The sequence below is a fragment of the Triturus cristatus genome, chromosome 9 (assembly GCF_964204655.1).
Source record: "Triturus cristatus chromosome 9, aTriCri1.1, whole genome shotgun sequence".
Taxonomy (NCBI): domain Eukaryota; kingdom Metazoa; phylum Chordata; class Amphibia; order Caudata; family Salamandridae; genus Triturus; species Triturus cristatus.
This window is the reverse complement of record NC_140592.1, coordinates 465,970,392-465,996,723: the sequence shown is the minus strand read 5'-3', so window position 1 is coordinate 465,996,723 and position 26,332 is coordinate 465,970,392. Positions and strand designations below refer to the sequence as shown.

At 40.5% G+C, this 26,332-nt stretch overlaps 1 protein-coding gene across 1 annotated transcript in view; it reads right to left on the bottom strand.

Moving 5' to 3' along the window:
• LOC146798150 (HHIP-like protein 1) overlaps positions 1–26,332 on the bottom strand; it is a 278,348-nt gene that overhangs the window by 33,671 nt on the left and 218,345 nt on the right. Inside the window, exons 4-6 of the mRNA XM_085625400.1 lie at positions 25,770–26,098; positions 23,255–23,381; positions 6,136–6,281 (exon numbers count right to left, since the gene is read on the bottom strand). Of these exons, the coding sequence (XP_085481526.1) occupies positions 6,136–6,281; positions 23,255–23,381; positions 25,770–26,098 (602 nt within the window). The remainder of the gene's footprint in view (positions 1–6,135; positions 6,282–23,254; positions 23,382–25,769; positions 26,099–26,332) is intronic.

Genomic DNA, 26,332 nt, shown 5'->3' with positions numbered 1-26,332 from the left:
AATATGCTTGTGTTTTTAAAATGCAGCAAGTGCACATTATATCTTTTCAATTTAAGCGCAAACAATATGAATAAGCATTTTAGATAAAAAGTCAAATCATCACAGATTTAAATTCCAGTAGATCTCCAATATGCCAAAATTGTGGTTGTACAATCTTTTAAATCTATTTAAAATGCAGCGCGTCCAATACAGGCTTAAACTTTTGAGGTCTCTTTGTTTCATAACATGCATAGCTTAATGGTCAAATCTATTTCAATTTCCTTTCACTGCCCATTAGTGTGTGATCACACTGCCTGCTAGTAGTCCATAACAAACATAGGGGCATATCAACAACAACCGGCGATAATTATCTCTAAGCGCACTTAGCGCTAGGATAATTATCGCCGGCTAGCGTGAATTTTTATCGCTGAGATAGCGTGCTATTAGCAACGCTTATCTCAATAGCGATAAAAATCCTCACACTAACAGGCTAACGTGAGATTATCGCTGGAAACCCAGCGATAATCTCACGTTACCTTGTTGATAGGGACAGGCAAACTTAGCCATGATATCCTCCTGCCATAGGATATCATGGCTAAGTCTGAAAAATATCAGACGTAAAAAAGCAGCGTTAACCGCGGTTAGCGCTGCTTTTTTTGTCTCTAACAGGGTTAGCGACATTCTTGATAATAGGAGAAATGTCGCTTAGCGACATTTCTCCTATTATTTTACTCTGGAACGCCCCCTTTGCATCTCATTAGAGATGCAAGGGGAAGCGTAGAGTAAAAGGGTGCTAACATGCAAATTTGCATGTTAGCACCCTGTTGTTGATAGGGCGCTAGTTTTATCTCTCCTTTTTTGGCTTTTAAAGCCAAAAAAGCAGAGATAAAGCCCTTGTTGATATGCCCCATAGTGTGTTATTCAATTGATTGTGTCTTTTTCCTATTCCCTTTCGTTGCCCATCAGTGGGCGATCACACTGCCTGCTGATAGTTGTAGTTTTTTTTTTCTGAATTCATTGTTAATTTTTACCTGTCTTTTTCTGCCCTCCAGTGGGCTCATTCCTTGAGTTACCATTTACTTAAACGGTCCTCTTGGATAAATCTTCATTTCTTTAGTTTACTTTTCTTGCTCATTTTACTGCACTCAAAATAATTATATCCTCTCCCAGGATGGTGATAAAGTGAATGTGTGTGGAAAAGTGAAGTTAAGTGGTAAAAGATGTGAAGATGTTCCATGTAAATTAAAATGTGGCAAATACGGCTACTCATGATTGAGATTATGTTTCTGTCCAGTTTTTTTCATTTCTGAAAGACGACATACTTTAATTTCCCAGTAATGATATTTTATTGCTATTTTTTATATATATATATATATATATATATATGGTTTCACACTGTTGCTGCCTTTACATTGTGTTCTTTAATCACAGCAGTTCTTCAGTGTTTTTGTTTCTCATGTCCAAATCATTAGTTGATTTTGGCTCCTGTCACTTTACTTAGTTTTACCCTCCAGTGAGTCTTTGTTTTCTTTAATAATTGCAGAAATCATTCATTGTAACTGGAATCATGCCATGTTAAATTAATTTAATCCATTCCATTTAACAATTGTGTAAATTACTATGTCGTTTTAGGTCTTCGTTTCACTATAACTTGTGTTGCCTTATGTTAAAGGAGGCTTACCAGTTTATTTTATTTTCATTCATCCTTCAGTGAATTTTTGTTTTGAATCATTGATTGTAGAAGAAGTTTGATTTGTGTTGGATCTGTTTTTTTAACATACTTCTACATGCTATTCCTTAGATAAGTATGAGATCGGATGTACGATAGTACATCGCAAACCATTACAACGCGGGCTTTTAGCACGCAGTTTCCACATCGCAAAGACTTTTACTTTGCACGATTTTCCACCGCATGGAGTTTCAACGCCAATGTTGTTTACCCTATAGCACAATCCATTACGATGCATACAGAAATATCGCACGCCATTACAACGCTCAATGTTTTCTCTTTTTGGCTCGTAAACTCCCTGGAATTAGGCTGCAGCGAAACCAGGGCGTTTTGTGTGGTGGGGTTGTCTTGTAATAGCGGTACGGTTTCTATCGAGCCAAGATCTTCGCGATTCCCAAATGGACTTGAAAGAATTTTCTCAGGAAATCAAATTTAGCACCTGTGGTCACAGGTTTTTTATGGAGCCCAGCGCTTTATCTTGTATATTGATGGGAGTAAAATGATAAAGGTGGCACTTTATTAAAGGATTGCACTCGTACATGCTTTGCAAAATGTATCATCTTTGGAGACAGTAATAAAAACAAGCATTTACAATGCTATATGTCTCGCATCTGCATCTAGATGTGCGATCTAAAAAATATAGTGCTATTGCCACATCAGAACAATGCCGTGACCTTCGTTAATACAGGTTATTTTCCATAACTAGTGCCACACTAAGCCGATCGATGTTGGCCCACATGGCATGAAACGCTGTTTTCAACGAGACACCGGAAGTGGTTACATTTACACCATGACGTGTGCGGGTGGTAGTTGAGTTGTCTCTCTTGTGCCACCTCTCGCTTTATGTCCAACTAGTTGCTCGTTCCATCCAGTTTTGCCAGTGAGGACCCCGTACAATCTGCTTTTCTGCGCTCTAGATATTAAAGCACAAGTTCTGAGGGGGGCTACATCTATTTTTCAAGCTTTTCTTTCAATATTGAGTATAATTTTCTCTTGTGGACTAAGTGTTATCGCCCCTTCCCTGTGACTGCTCGGATATGTGTAAAATACCGCCCACAGTTCAAACAACATTTCACGCATGGCCGCCTCACCGAGAGGTGGGATTAACATGCGTAACAGTTCAGTTTATGGCAGCACAGCAGTGCTGGTGGTAATTCATTTTGAGGTCCTTGGTTTCGGGGCACAATGTTCCTGTGCGTCACTGCGTGTTTGCGATCCATCCACCCATCCATCAAGCATTTACCCATCCATCTCACTTTTCTCCATCCACCCATCCATCATGCATTTACCCATCCATCCATCCATCCATCATGCCCCCATTCACCCATCCATCCATCCATCCATCCATCCACCCATCCATCATGCATTTAGCCATCCATCCATCCATCCATCATGCCCCCATTCACCCATCCATCCATCCACCCACTCACCCATCCATCCATCCAGCCAGCATCCTGTCACAATTTTACACATCCACCCATCCATCCATCATGCATTTACCCATCCATCCATCCACCCATCCATCCATCCCCCCCACCCATCCATCCATCCATCCATCCATCCATCCACCCATCCATCATGCATTTACCCATCCATCCCACTTTTCTCCTTCCATCCATCCATCCAGCATCCTGTTACAATTCTACACATCCATCCATCCACCCACCCATCCATCATGCATTTACCCATCCATCCACCCATCCACCCATCCATCCACCCATCCATCATGCATCCAGCATATTGTCACGGAAGGTGTAAAAGTCCTAATTTGCCATTCGTGCGTAAACGTGTCAAAATATATTGGCGAGCATCTTTCTTGGGGGAGGTGCGGGGGGGGGGCCTTGGGGTTGTAAAAGCCGCCATTCGTGCGTAAACGTGTCTAAATATATTGCAGAGCATCTTTCTTGGGGGGGGGTGCATATGTCCCTACGGCCTTCTCTAAATATATTGTCGAGCATCTTTCTTTGGGGGGGTGCATATGTCCCTGCGGCGTTCTACTACAGGTGTGGGTCCGAGGGGGGGTCGTAAAATCCCCCCCCTATTTTAGCCAATGTTGCCAACTAATGGCCCATGTCGTCGCATCTCTCTTTTTTTGTTCTACACAGGGAACATCGTCTCCACGTTTGGAGGTGATCCGTTTGCCTTTCCATTCTCTTTGCTGGAGTCTACCTCTAACGATTCCCAGGGTGACAAAGGGTCGGTTCAAAGTTTGTTAAAAAGCTAATGAATCCTTGTTCTGTCCACTCCTCAGGTCTTGAAAATCCATTTACACATGCGAGGCTTCTTTTTGTGCAGGGTGACAAAGGGTCGGTTCAAAGTGTGCGATTGTTCACAAATGAGCACGTTTGTGAATCCATTTACACATGCGAGGCTTCTTTTTGTGCATTTCTGTCTGTAACTATAACTAAATGCCTTTGAATCGTGTCAATAACATTCCATGCCGAACAAGCGCAATAATCCATTGCTTGCGTTTTAAACGGTAGCGATGTAAATGTGCATGCGCATTAATAGCATGCGACCTAAAAGCACGCGGTGTCAAGCCTCCTGCAATGTAAAAGCCGCGTTGCGATGGCAGCGCGTGAAAACGGAGTCGTTGTAATGGGTGTTTCCCATGAGATCTTCCTATGTCAGATGATATTTCAGGTATTTTAGATTCTCCTTTTAAGTTGTGATGTTTTGAAGTTGTTTTGTGCAAATTACTTCTCTGATTGTAGATGAAGAAATAGTTCCTCATCTTGGTTTAGCCCATGTGGGATTAGGGTGCGTAATGACAGAATATAATAAGATTCCTTTTGGCATAGGCAACATTTGCTATGTCCTACTCTTTCAGCTTTTTCCACTGTGTCAATTGCATACAATCTCAATTTTGACCAATCACATTGGTGATGTTGCTCCATATGTTTGGCCACTGCATTGCTTCTATATTTATGGTTGGTGGCCCTCACATGTTCCAGGATGCTTTTTTTCAATTTGCAGATGGTACTTATTTATATTTATTGCAATCCACAAGGACATTCTATTAAATAGACCACAGACTGATGTTGCACAAATTGCACTACGCTCTTGTACTTTAACAATTACAGCCCCCATGTGATGGGAAGTAACAAAAGGAAGTTGGAAAAGTAAAAATAATGTATAAAAATAGTAGAAGGACTCTTAGAAAACATCCTGTGAGTAAGGTCCCAGGGGGACTGACAAGCGTCAGGCTTTGTCCGAACCATTTTTTTCACAACTTCAATAAGTGGAATTTGAAGCCTGTCCTGTGAGAGTGACTTGTTTCATAATGGCAGCAGTATTTCTTGGAAGAGGATTGTAGCTGCATGGTCCTGCCGCGATCACGGATGCACCACAAAACTACAAAGAGCGCCACAGCACCAGTGACAGGAAGGAAAGATATATATCCCTGCCGACTGAATAAATGCCTGTGAAACAGCTGATGGGTGTGGCTCGTTATTTTCCACCGAGAAGGTGAAATTCTGTTTATAGTATATACACACACACACATGTGTCTGTGTGTGTGTGTAACCTCAAAACTGTGAGGTAAAGGTCCAAGAAAGTAATGCAAAGCATTATAAAGGTCAACAAGTTATATTACATGCGTTGTAATGACATGCATTGTAATGTCTGATATTCTATTGGGATAGGATTTTTTTTTAATTACGCCCGAAGAGTAGTTTTGCAAAAGTTCAGCCTGCTTGAGGACTGTCCCATTTTAAGAATATACCCACAAAGTATATCTACTGAGCCATTTGTAACTTCAATTTTCAAGCAGGGTATTAACTATTGTGTTCTTTAGAGGAGTAGGCTGGTTCCAAATCTGAAATTTGAAATAAACAAAACAATGGCGTTTTTTAAAACATTCAGAGTGGAAGTCTCAAACTTAGATCGGACTTCAGGTACAATTTCTGCATTACACATTTCTAATTTAATATGATTATTTTGTGATGCACTGCACACTCTACTAATGATACCAAGTTGGAATTCAGAATTCTAAATGATGAATCGGAATTTCTTTATTGAAGGGTGAGGAGTATAAAAATGTATGTCAAAAAGTGTCAATGGGAAACATACTTCAATCCATTCATTTTGAATGTCTAACTTTCAATATGTCTCAATTTTATATTTCCTAAAAAAACAAACAGAATTTTTTGGCAATTTATTTTGATACAATAATTGAAGATACAAGAATTTATTTCAAAATTGAGGCATAAAAAAGAATGTTAGGAAGACAATCAGACTTTTGAATTACCCACTCTGAATATGAGTCACTCAGATCTACATAGGGAATTCAAATGTAACTGAATTTAACATATTTTCTTCTTGTGCCTCTTTGGTGTCTTACAGCAGATTAGAAGGAATGTGATATGTCCCATTGTGTTGCCCGTTATGTTGGCTGCTTGCCTACTTTGTAGGTGAATTAAAGTTACCTGCCTCGTCTTCAGCAAAGGTGATGATGTACTGGAAGTAATTGTTGATGAGTTTGGGGAAGTTGCAGGTCTGGTGTTCTCCCATGCAGATCTCATTGTAAAGCCACTCTCCTGAACTCCTGTCTTCCTTGAGAGACATCAGTCGCCTATCAACACCAAAATGATAGAGGTTGATGAGTGCGTAGACTTCTTCTCCAGAAGATGAAAGAGCAAGAGGAAGTGAGAAAGAAAGAGACGATTGAGCTGCAGACTAGATATAGTCTGCCATCTAGTGGGTGGGTTGGGAAGGGATGCCAACAATAACTTGAAACAAGAACAAATATTTGTAAAAACATGCTTTCCCAAATAAGGTAGATGAACAAAATCATGTGTACAATCTTACTGAATGTGTTTCTTTAAAAAAAAACATATTTGGAACAAAGCCAGCAAAAGAATTTGAAATAAAATAAAAATAAGCTAAACTACATGAAATGTCAAGTCCCTGTAGCATCTTGTTGTGTTTGTTTATGCCAACCTCTGGTCCTACATTTTCTAACTGAATACTATATTCTCCACTCCAGGGTTGCTGGAACAGATTTTCGACTGTGGGTGCTGAAATCACTGAAGTCATTGGGATTGTGAAAAATCAAAGCATCACACAAAGAACATGTGTATCAAATGTATTCAGGCAGAGGGTGGTATGGGTTTAGTATGTAGCTGGCGGTACTTTTTGGAGAACACTGTCGCAAATATTTTACTAAAGCATAGTAGGCTAGTGCTATATCATTTACAGACAGCACGTTTTCCCTTGAAATTGCCACTACATTTGCTCAGACAGAGTTTTACTGATAAAAATTCACAAACGATAATGTGGGAAAATAGTTTTTCAAGAAATAAGTATGTCTTAAATATGTTTGTCCATCACTCTTTATAATTACAAAAAATGTGCTGTCCAAACTGCTGATATATTTTGAAACCTTTGTACAGTTCAGTTATGGGTATTTAAATTGTAGTGTGTTAGAAAAAAAGTGACATCTTACCATCGTTCTTTTCACACTCCCTACACTCCCTGTACCCCTGCAAGATTGCCACATAGTTTACTTTACAAAATCTATTCACTTTGCAATAGGAGAAAGCAAATGCCAATTTTGATATCAAAAGAATAAACAGTCATTTGCCAGAAGATATTGCCCGACATTTGACCTCTGACTTTGAATCACAGTAAATGTTACCAGATAAAAAGTAAGTGTAAAGGCATTATTATTGCTCATTCACCTTTTTAACTTTGGCAAGGTTATTTTGGAGAGTCTGCAGCACCCCTACAGTCAGTGACTATGGTCCTCTCTTTCTTCTCATGCTCATGAAATGGTATCACACCACCTATTAGAACATTGGAATGTTGGGAGCTCCATTGAAAACAATGGAGTGCTCCGGGCTTATAATGGCTGGTATAAGCCCGGAGCTTCAACATTCCAATGTGTCTTTGTTCACAGCTCTGGCTGTGAATAAAGGCTTCAGGAAGCCTGAGGGGATTTGAATCCCCTCGCGCTCCCTGAAGACTTTGTTTTGTTAGAACATTCTGCCCTCTAGTGGCAGAATGTTCTAATAGGCTTATAGCCCTTCGTAGCAGGGCTATACCGGCTTTTAAAGTCCCTCTGCTTTGTTAAAGTCCCTCGCCTTCGGCTCGGGCCTTTAACGCTGCTGCGGGCCTTTAACAGCCGGTATAGCCCGCTACGGCGGGCTATAAGGCTATATTAATATACATTGAACTAGGTATGTTGTTTAGACAAGAGTAGTTACTGTTAAAGAGTTACACTCAGTTGCTTCATGTTAACATCCACACTTATTAGCTCTCCCCCTAAGTACATGCTTCTCAAAGCACAGTATTTACCTCCTAAGAATGTGAAATTAGTACATTCCCTAATCTGTATGATTATATGTCCTCCTAAAGGATATAGTCTAGCTCTTACATGCAAACACTATTCTTTTCTTCACTATGCCTCTGGTTTCCGTTTATGGCATGTTCAGACAATTATGAGTTCTTCCTCCATAGCTCACCCAGACCAGGTTATGCTGCTAGAAAAGTGTGTGCAGACTAACATTGACATTGTATGATGATTTATCCCTTCAGGAGAGAGCATAGCCAGATCTTGGATTGGTCTTCACAATTCCCCTGACCACTCTGGATCCCTACAGTATTGAATTGATTTATTGTTTTATACCAGCACTTTATTTTATCTGTTTTTAAAGCCCCGTTTGTAAAAATCATCTTTGGTAGTTTTAGTAGATACAATATATCAAAACTGGCTTGGTACACATTAATTGTAACAAAGTATGTGAGATTTTATTTCAATCTTTTGTAACAATTTTTATTAATTGACACAATAAACACTTGACTGACTGACACTCTGGATCCCAGCCTGCTGGTCAAGTACCAGTTTATTGTGTTATCGCAATTCCATGACAATTTTCTCAAAGGTCTGCTTGTAACCAACTGCAAGGGCGCTTGTGACATTTTCACCTTTTGCACACTCTGGATTTTGATCAGGCTAAGTGATGTACTACGTTTCTCCTTTTTTGGAATATGCTATGTGAGCAGGACATAAGGGCCATACCACTTATATATCATGTTGGTCCAATCCTTCTGTCTTTAACACTGTTGATAACACAATTCCTCTGTTATTTCTGTAGGAGTCTCCATAGTTTTCAGAGAATAAGCAATGTATCTTTACATGGTGAAATGTAAGCAATGACTGCTCACCCCTTGATAGCTGACAGTTACATGAGGTTGCTGCTTTACAGTTTTGGGACCACCTTAACTGACAATTTCAAATTTATGCTGAAAACACACGTGCATCCACATGCCAATGGAAGTGTGGTTTTACATAATGTTCTGGTCACTCTCGGATGAGGTGGCCCAGTCAAGACATTTGCACACCGGTGGCTCTTAAAGACCAACAGGACTGGCACAAAGTCCCTCAAAACATGTAGTTATAGATCATTAGAACTGTTCTTGGAGCCTTAATTATTTTGCTGACCAGGTTGGTACATCTTTATATGGCATTTGTCTTCCACAATCTTAGATTGAGAACTGGAGCTTTGAGGTTCTCATTTGTCATCTTTCGTTTGTAACTTAGTATGCTTAATTCAGAAAAAGCTCTGAAGGAGTGCATCTTTGCTAGATAGGATTGATCCTGCAGTACTTTCACTCCTTCACTTCAGTCACTGGAGGTATTTTGCTGTCCAAACATTATGTACAACTTACAGAGGTGAGGAGCATGTGGAAACATCATAGCCATGTGGGAATTACATTTCTCCTTTGACTCATGTTGTATCCTTTGAAGGGCCTGAGATCCGGGGCTTATATTTTTCAAATAATTTAGTGCACTTCCACAAACAACAGCTAAATGCATTATATCTCTCCTGAATAAAGTCAAACTCTCCTCCAGATGAGGTCTGCGAGATGCAGTGCCCACCTTTATGTAAAGGCTGAAGTGGGGTCTCTTCAGAATTGTAGGGTGAGCACCTACCAGTTGGGGCTGAATTATTAAGGTGGGATCCTACAGCAGGGAGCAAGACTATGTTGCTCTCATATGAGAATGGATATCAAGCATGTACTGATTAGTAGCTTATGTCACAGATGTGCAGTTAGGTTGATTATGCTACCCAAGACACCAGACCTGAATTGTAAGCCAGGCGGTGTGAGTGCTGGGTGTTATACACTTCTTTTTACCTCAGCCAATGGCAGACAGTGGGAGAGGGGACTTGGACTCCGCTGCGGATTACAGAAAGACAGTCTATCATGATCTTTTCTGATGACGTGCATTGTTTATCATTTACTAAAGAGTTATTTCACTAATCCTGTGGTTTTGAACACTTTGGATATATTATGATGGATGGAACTAAATGCAGATATGGATAGATATTGTGACTTTTTGATATCAACTCCACAATACAGGTTACCACTAAGGGGTCCAGGCAAGTATATGATGGGTTAGAATAGTAAATATATACTTCCCTGAGTATGTGTACCTTGATGATATAGTATTGGTTGATATTAGAGATAAATTGAGGAGTCTGTATATGTGCAGGCTGATATTATGGACCTTGATATTGTGACATATGTCCTGGCTGGAAGCAGTTTCAGATCCTGGACACATTTCTACTGTACATTCACGACATACAAAGAATGATAGTGCTGGAGCAGAGTTTTCTTTTAGAAAATTCATGGGCTTTTGAAGCTCTGGCATGTCTATGCGTTTTATTAATTTATTAATAAATAACAATTAATTATTTGTTTTGTGCGAGTGTGATTTTATTAATCAATTCGTTTGTTCTAACATAAGAGAAAGTTATACGAGGGTTAGCTTATTTGTGCTGTTTCTGTTTAATAATATCGTGCAAGTTTTCATGTTTAAACGTTGCTGTGTGCTATTTATTTTGAGCACAAAAAGCTGTCTGAATTAATGCTTTTTATGTCGCAAAGCTAGATAAATACATACACATAAGGGTATTAGTGGGGTTAACACTGTTTAATTATTATGCTGTAGTAACGTTTATTTTGTCTCTTTAATTAAGATGGTCTATTGTGGCCTATGAAGGCCTTAACCGAGCTGACAGTATTTCGAAGCCTGGCTGTGGCATATTCTGTGATGTGGCAAGGGAGACCCCTGCTGGAAAAAAGTCGAAGACAACTGACCATGGTCCTTATTGTAAATTTCCATGAGGACATCAGCAGTTTGGAGGATCTCCAAAAGAAATGGAACGTCCTTGGCAAACAAAGGAGCTTCAGAGACGAACAATGTACTGTGGCCCGGCTGCCGAGGGAAGTTGAACAAGTTGGATACTTTGATAGTTTCTTGGTTCCTGTTCCGTAGTTCACGTCTTGTGACTTTTCCTGAGCGAAGATTTTCAGATGTAGCAATGTTACATCCCTTCCTTCTCGCTCTGCTCAGTGATACAGTTTATTCTGCCAACTTTATGTGTGTTTCCATTGTAATTTTCACTATAAGAATTGTTAGCTTAGGGAGGGCTTTGCCACTTGCCATTTTACCTTTGCTGCGTGAACTTGCGTTGCTGAGGATCGATGCTGAGGGACTACGTCTTGAGAGACTTTACCGAGAGACTTGTCCTGACCCGTTCTGACACTTAGTTAGAATAGGTAACTATGAGAAATGATTTATTCTGATTGATTTTCCTTTGACTAATTTTAGATAAAGCAATATAACTTTTAAACATGGTGTTGAATTTCCTTTCTTGTCAATTATTGTGTATATTTTGATCATTATTGTATAGATTGTATAGAGTATGTTTAAGGACAACCACTATAATCAGGTCCTATCGTCCTAGATATAGATGCAGGGTGGTTTGGAGTTTCCTTCCCACAGGTCTATTGCTGGTAGAGTATTTGAGTGTATGTTAGTGAAATGGGCCCTAGTGTATGATGAATGTATGTGCGTGTAACTGTGAGATTACTCTATCCGTGGAAGTGGGTTTATTTTAGGTACCCTGATCTCTATCAATTTCTCTGGTAGCAGAGGATGGTTATAGATGGTTGTCTTGATCTGATAAGATAAGATTGCTTGTATATTGGCTTATTGATTATTGATTTATTTTGGTTGATGTTGGTATATGTACTAATACTATATGTTGGAGTCGTCATGTTGAGTTATATGTAGTGCTTCTGGAATTTGGAAGCTGGTAGCAGTTCCGTAGTAGGGCAGAGGAAGGTGTATATGCTGCTCTCGGGAAAGACGGGATTGTAAGGAATAACGTGTGACAATTGAAGTTGCGCGTTCACATTGTCTGGGTTCGGAATCAGTGACATTATCGTATGTTACTATTAGAAAACATTTCTGGTATATAAGGAGTGTGTATCGTAGTGAAGGTTATCTGTGAAACTCTGGTCTTAAGTCCCAGGGATCCGTAAGGATTGCCGTTAAAGCTTATCGCGGGAGGAGTAATAGGTATTCTCTGAGCTTGTTTGAGGGGCAGAGGTAAGCTGCTTAGTTGTTGTGAGTTATAATTCTGTAGTGGGACAGATTGTGCGCTGTTCTCGGGAAGCAGGATTCTGTGTGCATGTACTATATTTTTCTTGTATGAATGTGCGTGAATGTATATACATTAATTGATTGTAAGACTCTTTGGATAAGTCCTAGAGGAAACAGTTATGAGATGTATGAAAGTTTGTTGACTCTTGAGAAATAGTCTCTTTTTTACTATCCTGTGGTTAGCGAAGCAGACAATGGAGATGTTTTTATGTTGTAACTAATAGATTTTGTAGAAATTTTGACACGAAGTCTACTGAGAGTTTTGTAAAGGAGGGGTAGACGAGTGACAGAGACAGGAGACAGAGACTGCAGCGGCTGTTGACGTCAGAAGGTCCGCGCTCTGATTGGATAGCGCTAGGATTGGTGCGTTAGTGTGAGTCGCGCAGGGATTGGAAGAGCTGTTTAGTGACGTAGACGCTCCAGGATTGGTGCGTTAGTGTGAGTCGCGCTGCTATTTGTTGAAAAACTTGTATTGTATAATTATAATACGGAAAGAATAGAGAGTTTTAGTAAGCGCTAAAATGTATTATCAAGAGGAGAAAAAGGAAAAAACGTTCTTTGGGAAAGTTAAAAGGTGGTTTACCAAAGATAAAGAGGTTAAAACGAGAGAGGGTGAGTTGCTACCTCCAGCGAAAACACCTGCATCCTTCATGGTTGCGAAATATGGATTACATACCTGTATATGGTTGCAGAATTGGGTTAGGTATACTAAAGAAGATGGTGTTCTAGCATTTCCAGAACATGGTTCATTTAATTTGGCCGTGTTGAGAAATTTATGGGAAAAGATGGTACGTCTGGACCCGAAGCCGAGACCTACACAGTTCGAGGCTTTAGTGGAATGGGAAGAGGAAGTTCATGAGCGAGAAAAGCAAAGATCTGGAGGGTATTACAGGAATATGTTTGGGAGGAGACATGATCGTGAAACACATCATGATCGGATGAAAAGATGGCGAGATGTTAATATGTCAGAGGGATTATATCCTATGAGAACAATTGAAGAAGGAGCAGTTGGAGTTAATGAGTATGATGATGAGGTCTTAAATGACATGATTTACAAGAGACCACCTCCATATAGACCAGAACCAGATGAGAGTACACCAGTTGTTTCTCCGATAAGAGATACAGTCTGTATTATTGAAAAAGAAAAAATGACACCTGAATCAAGAAGTAGTAGTTCTTTCAGGGAGAATCGAAGTAGTGAGGAAAATGCCAGAAAATTAGCAAAAACAACAACAGAACTGACTGAGAAGATTAGGGAGTTAACGAAGAATCTGGAAGCTGTTACGGTGCCTGTAACAATAGGTCCGGTTATGCCTGTGTTTGACAAACAGAGAGCAGGTGAGAATGGACTAGTGATTCCATATGTTGGGAATAATCTGACAAATTCAGTGGGTCCTTCAGGAGATTCAGATAAAAGAGCAGAAAGAAGTGACCTGAGACAAACAAGACATGACACATGTAGTGAACTATTGGATGTTAGTGAACCCAGTTGTTCAGGGATGCCAATTTTAGAACCGCAGAAAAAAGTGGTTCCAGTGAGAAAAACTGCTGAAATAACAGTTGATGATTTGAATGATTGGATGAAGGTTCTTCAGAAAAAGGATAAGGATTCACAAGTTATTGACGTGGTTAAGTTACGTATAGAATTAGAGGAGCTTGTGACAGGAACAGTTCCAACAGAAATTCTGAAGAGTCATCATGATAGTGAATTAATGTTTATGTGTAAAAGCATAACATGGAGAGCAAGAAATACTCATGATAGACTAAGAGCGATAGCAAATGAGCAAGGAGTTGACATTGATAAAGTAAAGGTTTTGCAGAAAACTTACAGGATGGATTTCACAGAGAAAGACATAGAAAATTTGAATACTTCTGGTAGAACAGGACAGATTAAAGAAATGGTGGCATTATTGCGAAGATGGGGTGATGTAGAAAAGTGGAAGGATAGGTGGTATAAGAAAAGAGAAGAATCTGAAGATAGAACAACTTATTCAGCATTTCCAGTGAGAGAAAAGGAGAAACCAGTGGAGCATTATCCCATGAGAGAAATACCTGGAGGAGGATATGTACATGTTCCATGGACCAGACAGGATATTTTATCATTTACGAATGATTTCCCTCGATTGAGAGAAAAGCCCGTCGAGTGGTATAGGCAGGTAGACAGGTTTGTGAAATTGTCAAAAGTGCTGTGGGTTGACCTGAATAGTCTGTTTGATATAATTGTTCCAGCAGACTTGTGGACTGAGTGTAAAATAGTTGTGAGTTGGCCTACTGAGGAATATCCAAGAGATCCAAGAACAGGGGCACCAGATCCAGAAGTAATGAGGAAGTATGATCAGGTGATGGTATACCTGAAGAGTAAAGTTCCTCCCAAAGAGACAGGCTGGGTTAAGATAGATCGAACACAACAGGAAGCAAAAGAATCAGTTCATGCTTTTTACGAGAGGCTGATACTGGCTTTTAAACAATTCAGTGGAGATGAACACCTGGGTGATAAGGATTTGAGTCATTTTGTATACAGATTTGTATATGGTTTAAGACCTGAAATTGGTGAGAGAATTCGTGAGCACACGGTGGATTGGCAGAGTAAGAAAGTAGATGAGATTCTGAGACATGCAAAATACTTCAGTGATGAAATTGAAGCAAAACAAAGAAAGCTGAAAGAGAAAGCAATGTGGGCACAAGTGAAAGTTGCAGAAAGACAGGAAGCACAGTTGGTGGAACAGGCAAATAATCCAGGAAATAATGCAGGGAATAGACCGAGATATGCAGGAAAAGGAAAAGGAAGTCTGGAGGAAGCGAAAAAAAAGTTCCCGTGTCACAACTGTGGCCAACTGGGACATTGGAGATCGGAATGTCCTAATCCACCATTAGTGAATAATGAGGGTAAATCCTTAAATCAACAGGTGCAGAATGAAGGGAATAACCAGCAGCAACAGCAACAGAAAGTTGTGAGACAGCAGAGTCAGGAGCCAAAACCGCCCTTGCCGCAGAATAGAGGGGTACAAAAGTACAATCAGGACTCGGGATTCTTCGATGATGAGCAGGTAAACAAACCAAGACGTTCTAACAAAGTACAACAGTACTTGTTAAAGAGTGAAGGGAGTGAGTCTGAGGGTGATTATTGACGGTGCCGAAGAGAGGAGGAAGAGTGCATACTTGGTGCAACTCTAGAAATAGACCAGGCAGGACCATTTGTGGATGGGAAAATAAATGAGGAGAGTGTTACTTTTTTGGTAGACACAGGTGCGACAAGATCAACTGTCAGGTCAACAGATGTTAGAAATCTTCCTCTCTCGGATGAAGCAATCCAAGTAGTTGGTGTAGCCAATACACAAATCAGAACACGTCTTACTGAACCAGTAAGAGTACAGATAGGGAAATTTTCAGACATGCACAGATTTATTGTCTGTGACACGAGTCCAGTGAACCTGTTAGGTAGGGACTTATTGTGTAAGATGAATTGCACAATTTTTTGTACACCAGATGGAATAGCTTTTGAGACACCAGATGATGATGTTTTCTACCGAATGACTCTAGAAAATAGAGAAAGTGAGTTAATTGGTGCATTTGCTGTGTTCAATCCGGAAGATTTGCCTCAAGAGCTGAGAGACACAGTGAAAAGAGCAGTTTGGGATTTTACAGGAGAGGATGTGGGATTGATGAATAATGTAGATCCAGTGAAAATTGCAGTGAAAGAGGGAATTACATATCCTAACATTCCTCAGTACAAAATGACACCAGAAATAATTGAAGGGATAACTCCTATAATTGAGAAAATTATTCAGCAGGGAGTTCTGAGAGAACTACTGAGTAGTCCGTGTAATTCACCGATAATGGGACTGAAAAAGCCCAATGGCAAATTTAGGATCGTGCAAGATCTGAGAAAAGTTAATCAAATTGTGGTGGCATGTTGTCCTATTGTGCCAAATCCATCAGTGATTCTGTATCAAATTCCACATGATGCTGAGTGGTATACAGTGATTGATTTGTGTCATGCGTTCTTTTCAATTCCATTGCATCATGACAGCCAGCCGATTTTTGCATTTAGGTTTGGCCAGCGTATCTTAGCATGGTGTCGAATCCCACAGGGGTATACAGAGAGTCCTTTGATATTCAATCAGTTATTGAAGAAATCGTTGGAGAGTTTGATTATGCCTGAAAATTCAGTGTTAGTGCAGTATATTGATGACCTACTTGTGGCATCAAAAACACGTGAAGCTTGTGAAGTGGATACCATAGCTTTACTGAATCATCTGGCAGATGGAGGGTTAAAGGTATCTCCAGCCAAATTGCAGTTTTGCAAGAAAGAGGTTCATTATCTTGGACACAATATTGAAAAAGGTCTGAGAAAAGTGACTACGGACAGGATCAGAATAATCAGAGAAATGAAAGCTCCAAAAACCCAGAGAGAAGTGAGAATGTTCCTGGGTATGGTGGGATATTGTCGTCAGTGGATAATTAATTTTTTCCTGATAGCAAAGCCATTGATTAAATTGACAAAAAGTGAAATGACAGATCCATTGGATCTGGATGCAGAACAATTGGCAGCATTTGAAGAGCTCAAAAGTAAAATGTGTGAGGCTCCAGCTTTGGGTATGCCTGACTATGAGAAAGAGTTTGAATTGTACTGCAGTGAGAGAAATGGATGTGCACTTTCAGTGTTAATCCAGAAACATGGACAATTGAGAAGGCCTATTGCATACTTCTCATCGACACTTGACCCTGTAGCTGTGGGTTTACCAGGTTGTCTAAAATCTGTGGCTGCAACATGCAAAAGCCTGGAACAGAGCGAGGGGATCATAATGGGATATCCTGTAAGGGTATTCGTACCTCACAATGTGGCAATTCTTTTGACAAGAAGCAGAACTCAGTATATGTCACATAGTCGGCTGACTAAGTACGAAAAAGTGATTCTGGGAGCATCAAATGTGACTCTTGAGAGATGTGTGAATGTGAATCCAGCAACACTTTTGCCGGATATTGAAAATGTGGGTATAAAGATGGAAGATGATCATGATTGTTTGGATGTGCTTGAGTATTGTACAAAACCGAGACCAGACATAAGGGATATTCCCTTACCTGAGAATGATCATGTGTTGTTTGTGGATGGATCATGTTTGAGGAATGATGATGGTGTGCTATGTGCAGCATATGCGGTGTGCAAAGTTTCAGAGGTCATGGAAGCATCACCATTGAAAGGAGTGAAATCTGCGCAAGTTGCTGAATTAGTGGCATTGACAAAAGCTTGTGAGATTGGGAAAGATTTGAGAACAACCGTGTTGACTGATAGTCAGTATGGATTTGGAGTGGTGCATGACTTTGGCCAGTTGTGGCTGCAAAGAGGTTTTCTGACATCGGGTGGAACTCCGATAAAGAATGCTGAATTGATTGGAAAATTGCTTGAGGCGATACAGCTGCCTAAGGAGTTAGCCGTTGTAAAATGTGCTGCCCATGGTCCAGGGGATGATTTTATCACGGTTGGAAACCGTTACGCCAACGATGTGGCGCAATATTGCGCCAAGACAAATCAATCGATTAATAAGGAAAGAGAAGGAGAAATGTCTTTCCTTTCTGTGATGTTTACTAATGTCCTAGAAACATGGGATGAAGTAAAGCAATTACAAGATGAAGCAGGAGAAGAAGAGAAACAAGATTGGGTTAAGGCAGGATGTGCTCCAAGAGAAACAGACCATGTTTGGGTCTATAGAGATGGCAGACCAGTAATGCCAAATTCAATCTTGTCGTCAATGGCAAGGATGTATCATGGCCAGGGACATCTGGGGAGGGATGCGATGGTAAGGTCGTTCAAGCAGACCTGGTACAATGCAAAGTTCAGGACAATTGCAGAGAGCATCTGTCAAAGGTGTTTAATTTGTCAGCAATTTAACACTGGGAAAAAGACAGTGGTGAGTCTAGGGACAATTGGCAAAGAAGGAGGTCCTTTTACAAGAATGCAAATTGATTTCATTGAAATGCCTCAAGTGAACAGACTGAGGTATGTTTTGGTGGTAGTCTGTTTGTTTTCAAGGTGGGTGGAAGCTTACCCGACTAGAAGAAATGATGGATTAACAGTGGCAAAATTACTGTTGAGGGAGTTGATTCCTAGGTACGGGTTTCCAGTTACAGTTGAATCTGATAGAGGTAGACACTTTCAAAATGAACTCGTAGGTTTAATTTGTGAAGCATTGAAAATACAGCAGAAGCTACATTGTGCATACCGACCAGAGGCTTCTGGTGTGGTTGAGCAGATCAATGGCACAATCAAGAATAGAATTGGAAAGATGTGTTTAGCCACTGGCATGAAATGGCCAGATGTGTTACCTCTAGTTCTGATGACTATGAGATCTACTCCAGATAGAACTACTGGTTTGAGCCCGCATGAAATAATCATGGGACGTGCTATGCGCCATGCATTCGTGCCTGTCAATAAGTTGGTGACAATAACTGATGACATGATTTTGGATTACTGTAAAGGCCTGGCTGACGCAGTTCATTCTGTGTTTCACCAGGTTGGAGAAGAAGCTACCACACTTGAGAAGAAGCAAGCCCATGATCTAAGTCCAGGAGACTGGGTGAGGATTAAGGTGCACAGAAGAAGAAATTGCTTGATTCCAAGGTGGGGAAGGCCGAGACAAGTTATTCTGACTACAACGACTGCAGTAAAGTGTGCTGGAGTGAAGCACTGGGTACATGCAAGTCATACTCTGAGAGTTCCAAACCCAAAAGAAGGAACTGGTAAAGAGTATTTTGAAGAGTCAGATTCCAGTGATGGTGAAGATCCTGAAGATACGGAATCAGTGAGAAAAGAAGCAGAGAGAGCTTCAAGAGAATCACTGCGAGTATCAGAGAGAAGATCAGATTCTGTTAAAGAGCCTGAAGTCTCAAGTGGCAGTGGAGGGAAAAGAAAAGAAAAAAGAAATCACACAGAGACTACTCCTGAATCAGAAGAGGAGGAGATTGAAGAACCACTTGAGATTATTCTTGAAGAAACAGGGTCAGAAGAAGATAGAGAGGGACAGATTGCGGAAGACCCCCGAGGAGGTGTAGGGAACATTGATGAGGAGCTAGGTGAAGGGACAAGTAGACAGCAAGAAGATTGCGTGTCCGAGACCCGAGGAGGGACAGAAGTAGGGAAGTCTCAAATAGTGGTGAAAGAATCTGTGGAAGAAAAGAAAACTGCTAAGAAACGAAAGCAAAAGGCAATTGAAATAGAATCGGATGATGAGAATGAACAAACAGAGGGTCGAGTTCTGAGAAAGAGAACTTCGATTGGAGAAAAGAGTGTTAAAGAATTAAAGCCGAAAAAGGTTGTGAAAGGAGATCGTTGGCCTAACAACCGAGTTAAAAGGGTGAGATACAGAGTAATAAGAGTAAATTCATCGAAAGCTGAACAAGTGAATGAAGTTTCAAGTCAAAGTTCAAAAGCTGAAGGAGAAAAATCAAAGGAGTCAAAAGAACCAGTAGAAATAAAAAGAGTTAAAAGACTCAACCAAAAGTACAGATCACCGGAATGGTCTTATGTGACACTGTCTGAAGAAGGAAAAGAAGAAACAGTGACTCGAGATAATCCGGAAGTGGTCTTGAGAGAAGTGGTTGAGGAAGATACTGGTGAAATTCTGAAAGTACTCTTGACTGACATTGGAGAAGAGTCGAGTACTGAGGATTCTGACGTTGGAGATTTGATACAATTTGATGTTGAAGAAATTGAAGTGAAGAATGACAAGTATCCAAACTGAGTGAAAGAAGGATTCACTTGGATCAAGTGAACGAAGAGATCATTTGGATAAACTGAAAGCTGAAGAATTGCTGAAGAATTGAAGAAGTTCAAACAGTAGTGGAGTAGTAGAGGCTAAACTAAAATGGCTAACATAGAAGATAATAGAAATAGATGTGCCTTCTTTAAGAGGTGGTGTAGAATGTGCTGCTGTTGTACTGGATTATTAATGCTTCTATGGGGTGTTTTAGTTTTATTAGTTACTTTTAGAGTAGAGTTTGGAATGAATATAGAAAATGTGACAAATGTAGAGAAGAATTCACAAAAAGTAGTTCCAATTAGAAGTAGTAGTTACATACACAAAGATAGGTCGATTAATAATTTTTCTAGTAATGTTTTTTCTAAACTGTTATATGAATATGTGAAGACAATGGAAGTAAGGGATTGCGATGTCTGCATGCAGTTACCTGCATCCGTTTCAGAGGGTGTTACTTATCACCATTTACCAGCTACATATGGTATTTCCTGTAGTATTTTAAGTAGTGTTTTTTATTTGTTAGGGAAAATAGATTATAAGATGTCTAACAGAGATAGTATTTTTGGGCACTTGCCAATGAACAAAGAGCTGAATCCAGCTAAAGAAGCTAACACTTTTGGTGAGATTTTTATTGAAGAAAAAGGATTAACATTAGATTATATTTTTAAGAATAATTTAACTTGCAGTTTGAAAGAAGAGGAGAGAGCTTTCCTGGATATGGTAGAAGAAAGGAGAGTGAACATGCATGAGAAAGGGAGAAAATATGGAGAGAGTGAAACAATTTGGGACATTGAGATGGGAAAAGAGTTGAAGAATGGGGCTAGTCCAACTTTAGCTCTAGATGCACCGCAGAAGGGTAAACTTTGTATTACCAGAAGGAAATCCCAATATGATACATATTTTGTGGGAACTAGTGAGTGCCATGATACATACTTCATTGCGACAGGTTGGGGTTTCAGAGGTGGAGAAGATACAATTTTTCCAGGAGTGTACTATGTTTGTGGGAACAAGGCTTATTACAAGTTGCCTGACCATTGGTATGGCACGTGTTATGTGGGCCTGGTTTTTCCTAAGATTTTTCATACAGATAAAATAAGAGATGTAGAAGATATTAACTTATTAACACGTTTTAAGAGAGAAACTTGGTCTGAAATTGTGGGTGATATTTTTGGGGTTTTGATTCTAGCAGTGGGAATTTCTTTAAATGCTTATGGAATTCGGAAACTGTCCACAGTGGTTGATCGCTTATCGACAAATACCGCAGGAGGGTTTCTTTTGGTGAATACGGAATTAAGTGCCGTACGTGCCATGTCAATGCAAAATCGACTTGCCCTTGATATTTTATTGGCCAAGGAGGGTGGAGTCTGTGGAATTTTGAAAGTTCAACATTGTTATACTTACATTCCTGACGAAAGTAAAGACCTGAAGGTCTATATCAAAAATATTACTGATTTGCATGAAGAATTAGTACCACTTGAAGCTGGGAGTTTATGGACTAAAATAGCTAATAAAATGATAGCTGTTAAGGATTTTATTGCAAAGATAGGTAGTACTATTATAGGTAGAATATTGTTTCCCTTGTCTTGTATAATTGTGGCTTTATTAATAATAAGATTGGTGTGTGTGTGTTGTAAAAACAGGGGAGGGAAAAAGAAATTGAATAAAGAAAAGAAAAACAAGAGGTTGAAGAGAGAACCTCAAGAAATTGAACTAGAAGAATTGAGGGAGAGTGTTTACTTAGAGACAAAGAGAGATGATGGAAGAGTGACTGGTGTTTAATGTTGTGTAAGGGGAAAAGACATTTCTGATTTCTCCTAAAATGGGACTAAATTTTCACTAATTTTTTTTTTTGGGGTTTATTTGGTGATAAAATCACCAAAGGGGGGATTGCTGGAGCAGAGTTTTCTTTTAGAAAATTCATGGGCTTTTGAAGCTCTGGCATGTCTATGCGTTTTATTAATTTATTAATAAATAACAATTAATTATTTGTTTTGTGCGAGTGTGATTTTATTAATCAATTCGTTTGTTCTAACATAAGAGAAAGTTATACGAGGGTTAGCTTATTTGTGCTGTTTCTGTTTAATAATATCGTGCAAGTTTTCATGTTTAAACGTTGCTGTGTGCTATTTATTTTGAGCACAAAAAGCTGTCTGAATTAATGCTTTTTATGTCGCAAAGCTAGATAAATACATACACATAAGGGTATTAGTGGGGTTAACACTGTTTAATTATTATGCTGTAGTAACGTTTATTTTGTCTCTTTAATTAAGATGGTCTATTGTGGCCTATGAAGGCCTTAACCGAGCTGACAGTATTTCGAAGCCTGGCTGTGGCATATTCTGTGATGTGGCAAGGGAGACCCCTGCTGGAAAAAAGTCGAAGACAACTGACCATGGTCCTTATTGTAAATTTCCATGAGGACATCAGCAGTTTGGAGGATCTCCAAAAGAAATGGAACGTCCTTGGCAAACAAAGGAGCTTCAGAGACGAACAATGTACTGTGGCCCGGCTGCCGAGGGAAGTTGAACAAGTTGGATACTTTGATAGTTTCTTGGTTCCTGTTCCGTAGTTCACGTCTTGTGACTTTTCCTGAGCGAAGATTTTCAGATGTAGCAATGTTACATCCCTTCCTTCTCGCTCTGCTCAGTGATACAGTTTATTCTGCCAACTTTATGTGTGTTTCCATTGTAATTTTCACTATAAGAATTGTTAGCTTAGGGAGGGCTTTGCCACTTGCCATTTTACCTTTGCTGCGTGAACTTGCGTTGCTGAGGATCGATGCTGAGGGACTACGTCTTGAGAGACTTTACCGAGAGACTTGTCCTGACCCGTTCTGACACTTAGTTAGAATAGGTAACTATGAGAAATGATTTATTCTGATTGATTTTCCTTTGACTAATTTTAGATAAAGCAATATAACTTTTAAACATGGTGTTGAATTTCCTTTCTTGTCAATTATTGTGTATATTTTGATCATTATTGTATAGATTGTATAGAGTATGTTTAAGGACAACCACTATAATCAGGTCCTATCGTCCTAGATATAGATGCAGGGTGGTTTGGAGTTTCCTTCCCACAGGTCTATTGCTGGTAGAGTATTTGAGTGTATGTTAGTGAAATGGGCCCTAGTGTATGATGAATGTATGTGCGTGTAACTGTGAGATTACTCTATCCGTGGAAGTGGGTTTATTTTAGGTACCCTGATCTCTATCAATAGCATTAATTGTCTTATTCTGCATTAGTTGATGCACAGACAGATCATACCACTAATTACCAGTGGCTTGATAGGAGGCAACCAAACCACATAATCACAGGGGAAAATGTAACATTCCATACCCGCTCATGAAGTCTCCGAAAATATACAGTCCATTCAGGTTGGGCATCTGACAGCCCCTGTAGATGTATCCTCCTGTCACCGACTTCCCCAGCTTGTGGGGGTAGGCAAAAATTGGCAGGATGTCATCTGGAACAAAAATCATAGCACTTTATTTCTTTGAGGGGAGAACAAAGTACTGTTCCCCTCACTATTCCCTTCACTTTTTCCATTCACTGTAGAATTTGATTTAGTGGGCTTTGGTTCTAATGTGTAATAGATATTACAGGGTAATTTGGGTTTTGCTGTTTGGATGGGCGCCTGACTGACTCCTCCTACTCAGGGGTGGCTCCTCCGCTAAGGCAGAGGAGTGTCGCCCCACTGCTCTCAGAGCAGGAAAAATGAAAAATAAAATGATAATAACATTGTTATTATAATTTTATTTTCCGTACCTACAGGGTAGGGTTAGGGTAGGGTGGGGATGGTGGCACAGGGAGGAGGAGTGGTTTGTCCACACTAATGTGTATGATGGTTTAGCCAACCGTTTTGGGCAGGCCAAGCAGTCATGCACACTTTGCATGTTCTCCACCGGGCTGTAATTCACAGCCTGGGTGGAGGACATGCACAGGCTCCCAGGCCCTGTCTTAGCGCCGAACAGCGCTTAGACCAATCACAACACTACATTGCAGCATTGTGATGATGGGAGCCTGTGTGCTTCTTGCTTCTGGGACTCGCCAGAAACAGAAGCAATGACGGAGGAGAGACGGTGGCCCGTGAGGAGAGTTCTTTTTTTATTTTTTATTTTGCTCCCCCCCACGGCCACCCCCGTTCACTGCCAGCCGCCAGTACTTCTACTAGACTAATGATTCATCAAGTCAGTTGGATCCATGGGAGAGATATAGGAATCAGGAAGAATTGGGGGCAGAAACACAGGGGTTGGGATAGAGAGAGGGCACGGGAAGTGGAACCAAAACGATGGGCTAGCAAGGCAGGGGAGGTGGAGTCAGAGCACAGAGACCACAAAGTGGTGCAGCTTGTTGAAGGCTTGCAATTTGGGTAATAGATCTGGTGCAGTGAGATCTTCCTGTAACTATACTGAAAACGTTTAACTTCGTCTTGGGGCTCCCCTGCTAGTTTACATTAATGAAAATTCTTAGAAGTTCTATCACCATAATTTTAAGGGGTGTTAAAGTTCCATATGACAGCCTCAAAACTCTAGACACTCCCCAGTAATGTAAGTATGCAAACTGTACCCTCTTCCACACAGTGTAAAGCTCATGGCAATCACAGATGTCCTTGTGGACACGGCTGAAGACAAATTTAACCAATCCTGGGGAGTGCATTGCTCATAAAATAACAGATGTCATCACTGATCCCACTGAAGACAATTTTGATCTCTATTCGTGCAGGGCACGGCTCATGATATTACAGTCTGCTGCACTGACACCACAGCTGGTAAGCTTAACAGTGCAGTACACCACTCATTAAATCAAAAATGGGCTCACCAGCACCCATGAAGACAATCTGTATCTATTCTGCGCAGTGCACTGCCTATGAAATAAAGATGCCTTCACTCTCACCGGTAAAGGCACCTTTCACTCCCTCACAGTAAAATGTTCATGTAATCACAGATGTCACCACTGATCCCACTGAAGTCAACTGTTACCCCCTTCTGTGCAGGTCACTGCTCGTTAAATCACAGATGTCAGCACCAACACCAGTGAAGACAACCTTTACCCCCTGCTGTGCAATCCACTGCTTGTTAAATCACAGTTGTCCTCACTGACGCAACAGAAGACAACCTTTATCCCCATCCGTACTGATGATCTCACAGATGGCGTACTTAAACCCACGGCGGACAGCCATAACCACTTAAGTCCTTAAGCAAAGTGCACTACTCATGAAATCAAAGATGGCCTTACTGGCACTACTGAAGACAACCTTAACCCTTTTCCATGCAGTGCACTGCTCATTTGATCACAGATAGTCTCACTGGCACCACTGAAGACAACCTTAACCCCAACCTGTGCAGTGAAATAGCAGATAGCTTCAACAATGCCACAAAACACAAATCTAACCAGCTTCAGCACAGTGCACTGCTCATTAAATCAAATATGGGCTAATTGGCACTACTGAAGAAAACCTGTGTTCCCTTAGAGACATCAGAAATTGCCTCAGAGGCGCCACTGAAGGCCTTTTCCCCTTCCACGCAGTGCACAGCTCATGTAATCACCAGTGACCTCACTAACTCCACTGGCGACAAACTGTACCCACTTCTATGCAGTCCACTGCATTGCTGACAACACCAAAGATGTCACATACGACATTGTCAATGATGTCATTGATGGCCATAAAGTCTACCGTAAAAATACTTTGGGGAAAGCAAGGGCAGATATCTAAAACTTTTGGTCATTTGACATTCCTGCAAAACTGGGCTTATTATTATATTTTTCTTGACATTTTTGTCTATTAGCTTCCACGAAGTGACATACAAGCTTCCTTTCAATACAGAAAGTAAACATTTGAGGATAGGCTTACTGAGGGAGGAGTTGTGGCAGAGAGTCTTGTCGTAGCAGGAGAAGCCCTCCTTTGCCCTCCACCCATAGTTGCCTCCTTTTTGGATGATGTCCACCTCCTCGTACTTATTTTGCCCCACGTCCCCGCACAGAATGCGGCCTCTCCCAGACAAGCTGGTGGCGTCTCCCCGGTCGACAGAGCAGCGCCACATGTTCCTGACGCCATAGGCGAAGACTTCCGGCCGAGCTCTGTTGTCTCTGAGGAAAGGGTTATCAGGTGGGATGCGGTAAGGTGGACCCACGTCATTGCCATTGACGTTAATACGCAGGACTTTCCCCAGTAAGGATGATCTGTAAGAAAAGGTTAGAGAAATGAACAGAGGCCAGGATGCATTGACTCATACCCAGCATGTTTGCTATCAAAGGAACCAAATCATAGGAATAAGCAGTGCTTAATTTGTAAAAGTATAAGTGCTGGGACCCAAAGTTTGGCTCTGAGGCCCACGATTGGCTCTATTGAATTTTGGGGTTGCTGAATACCAAGCCTTAGTAATCTTGATTCCACATCATGCCTCTTTCATTCAC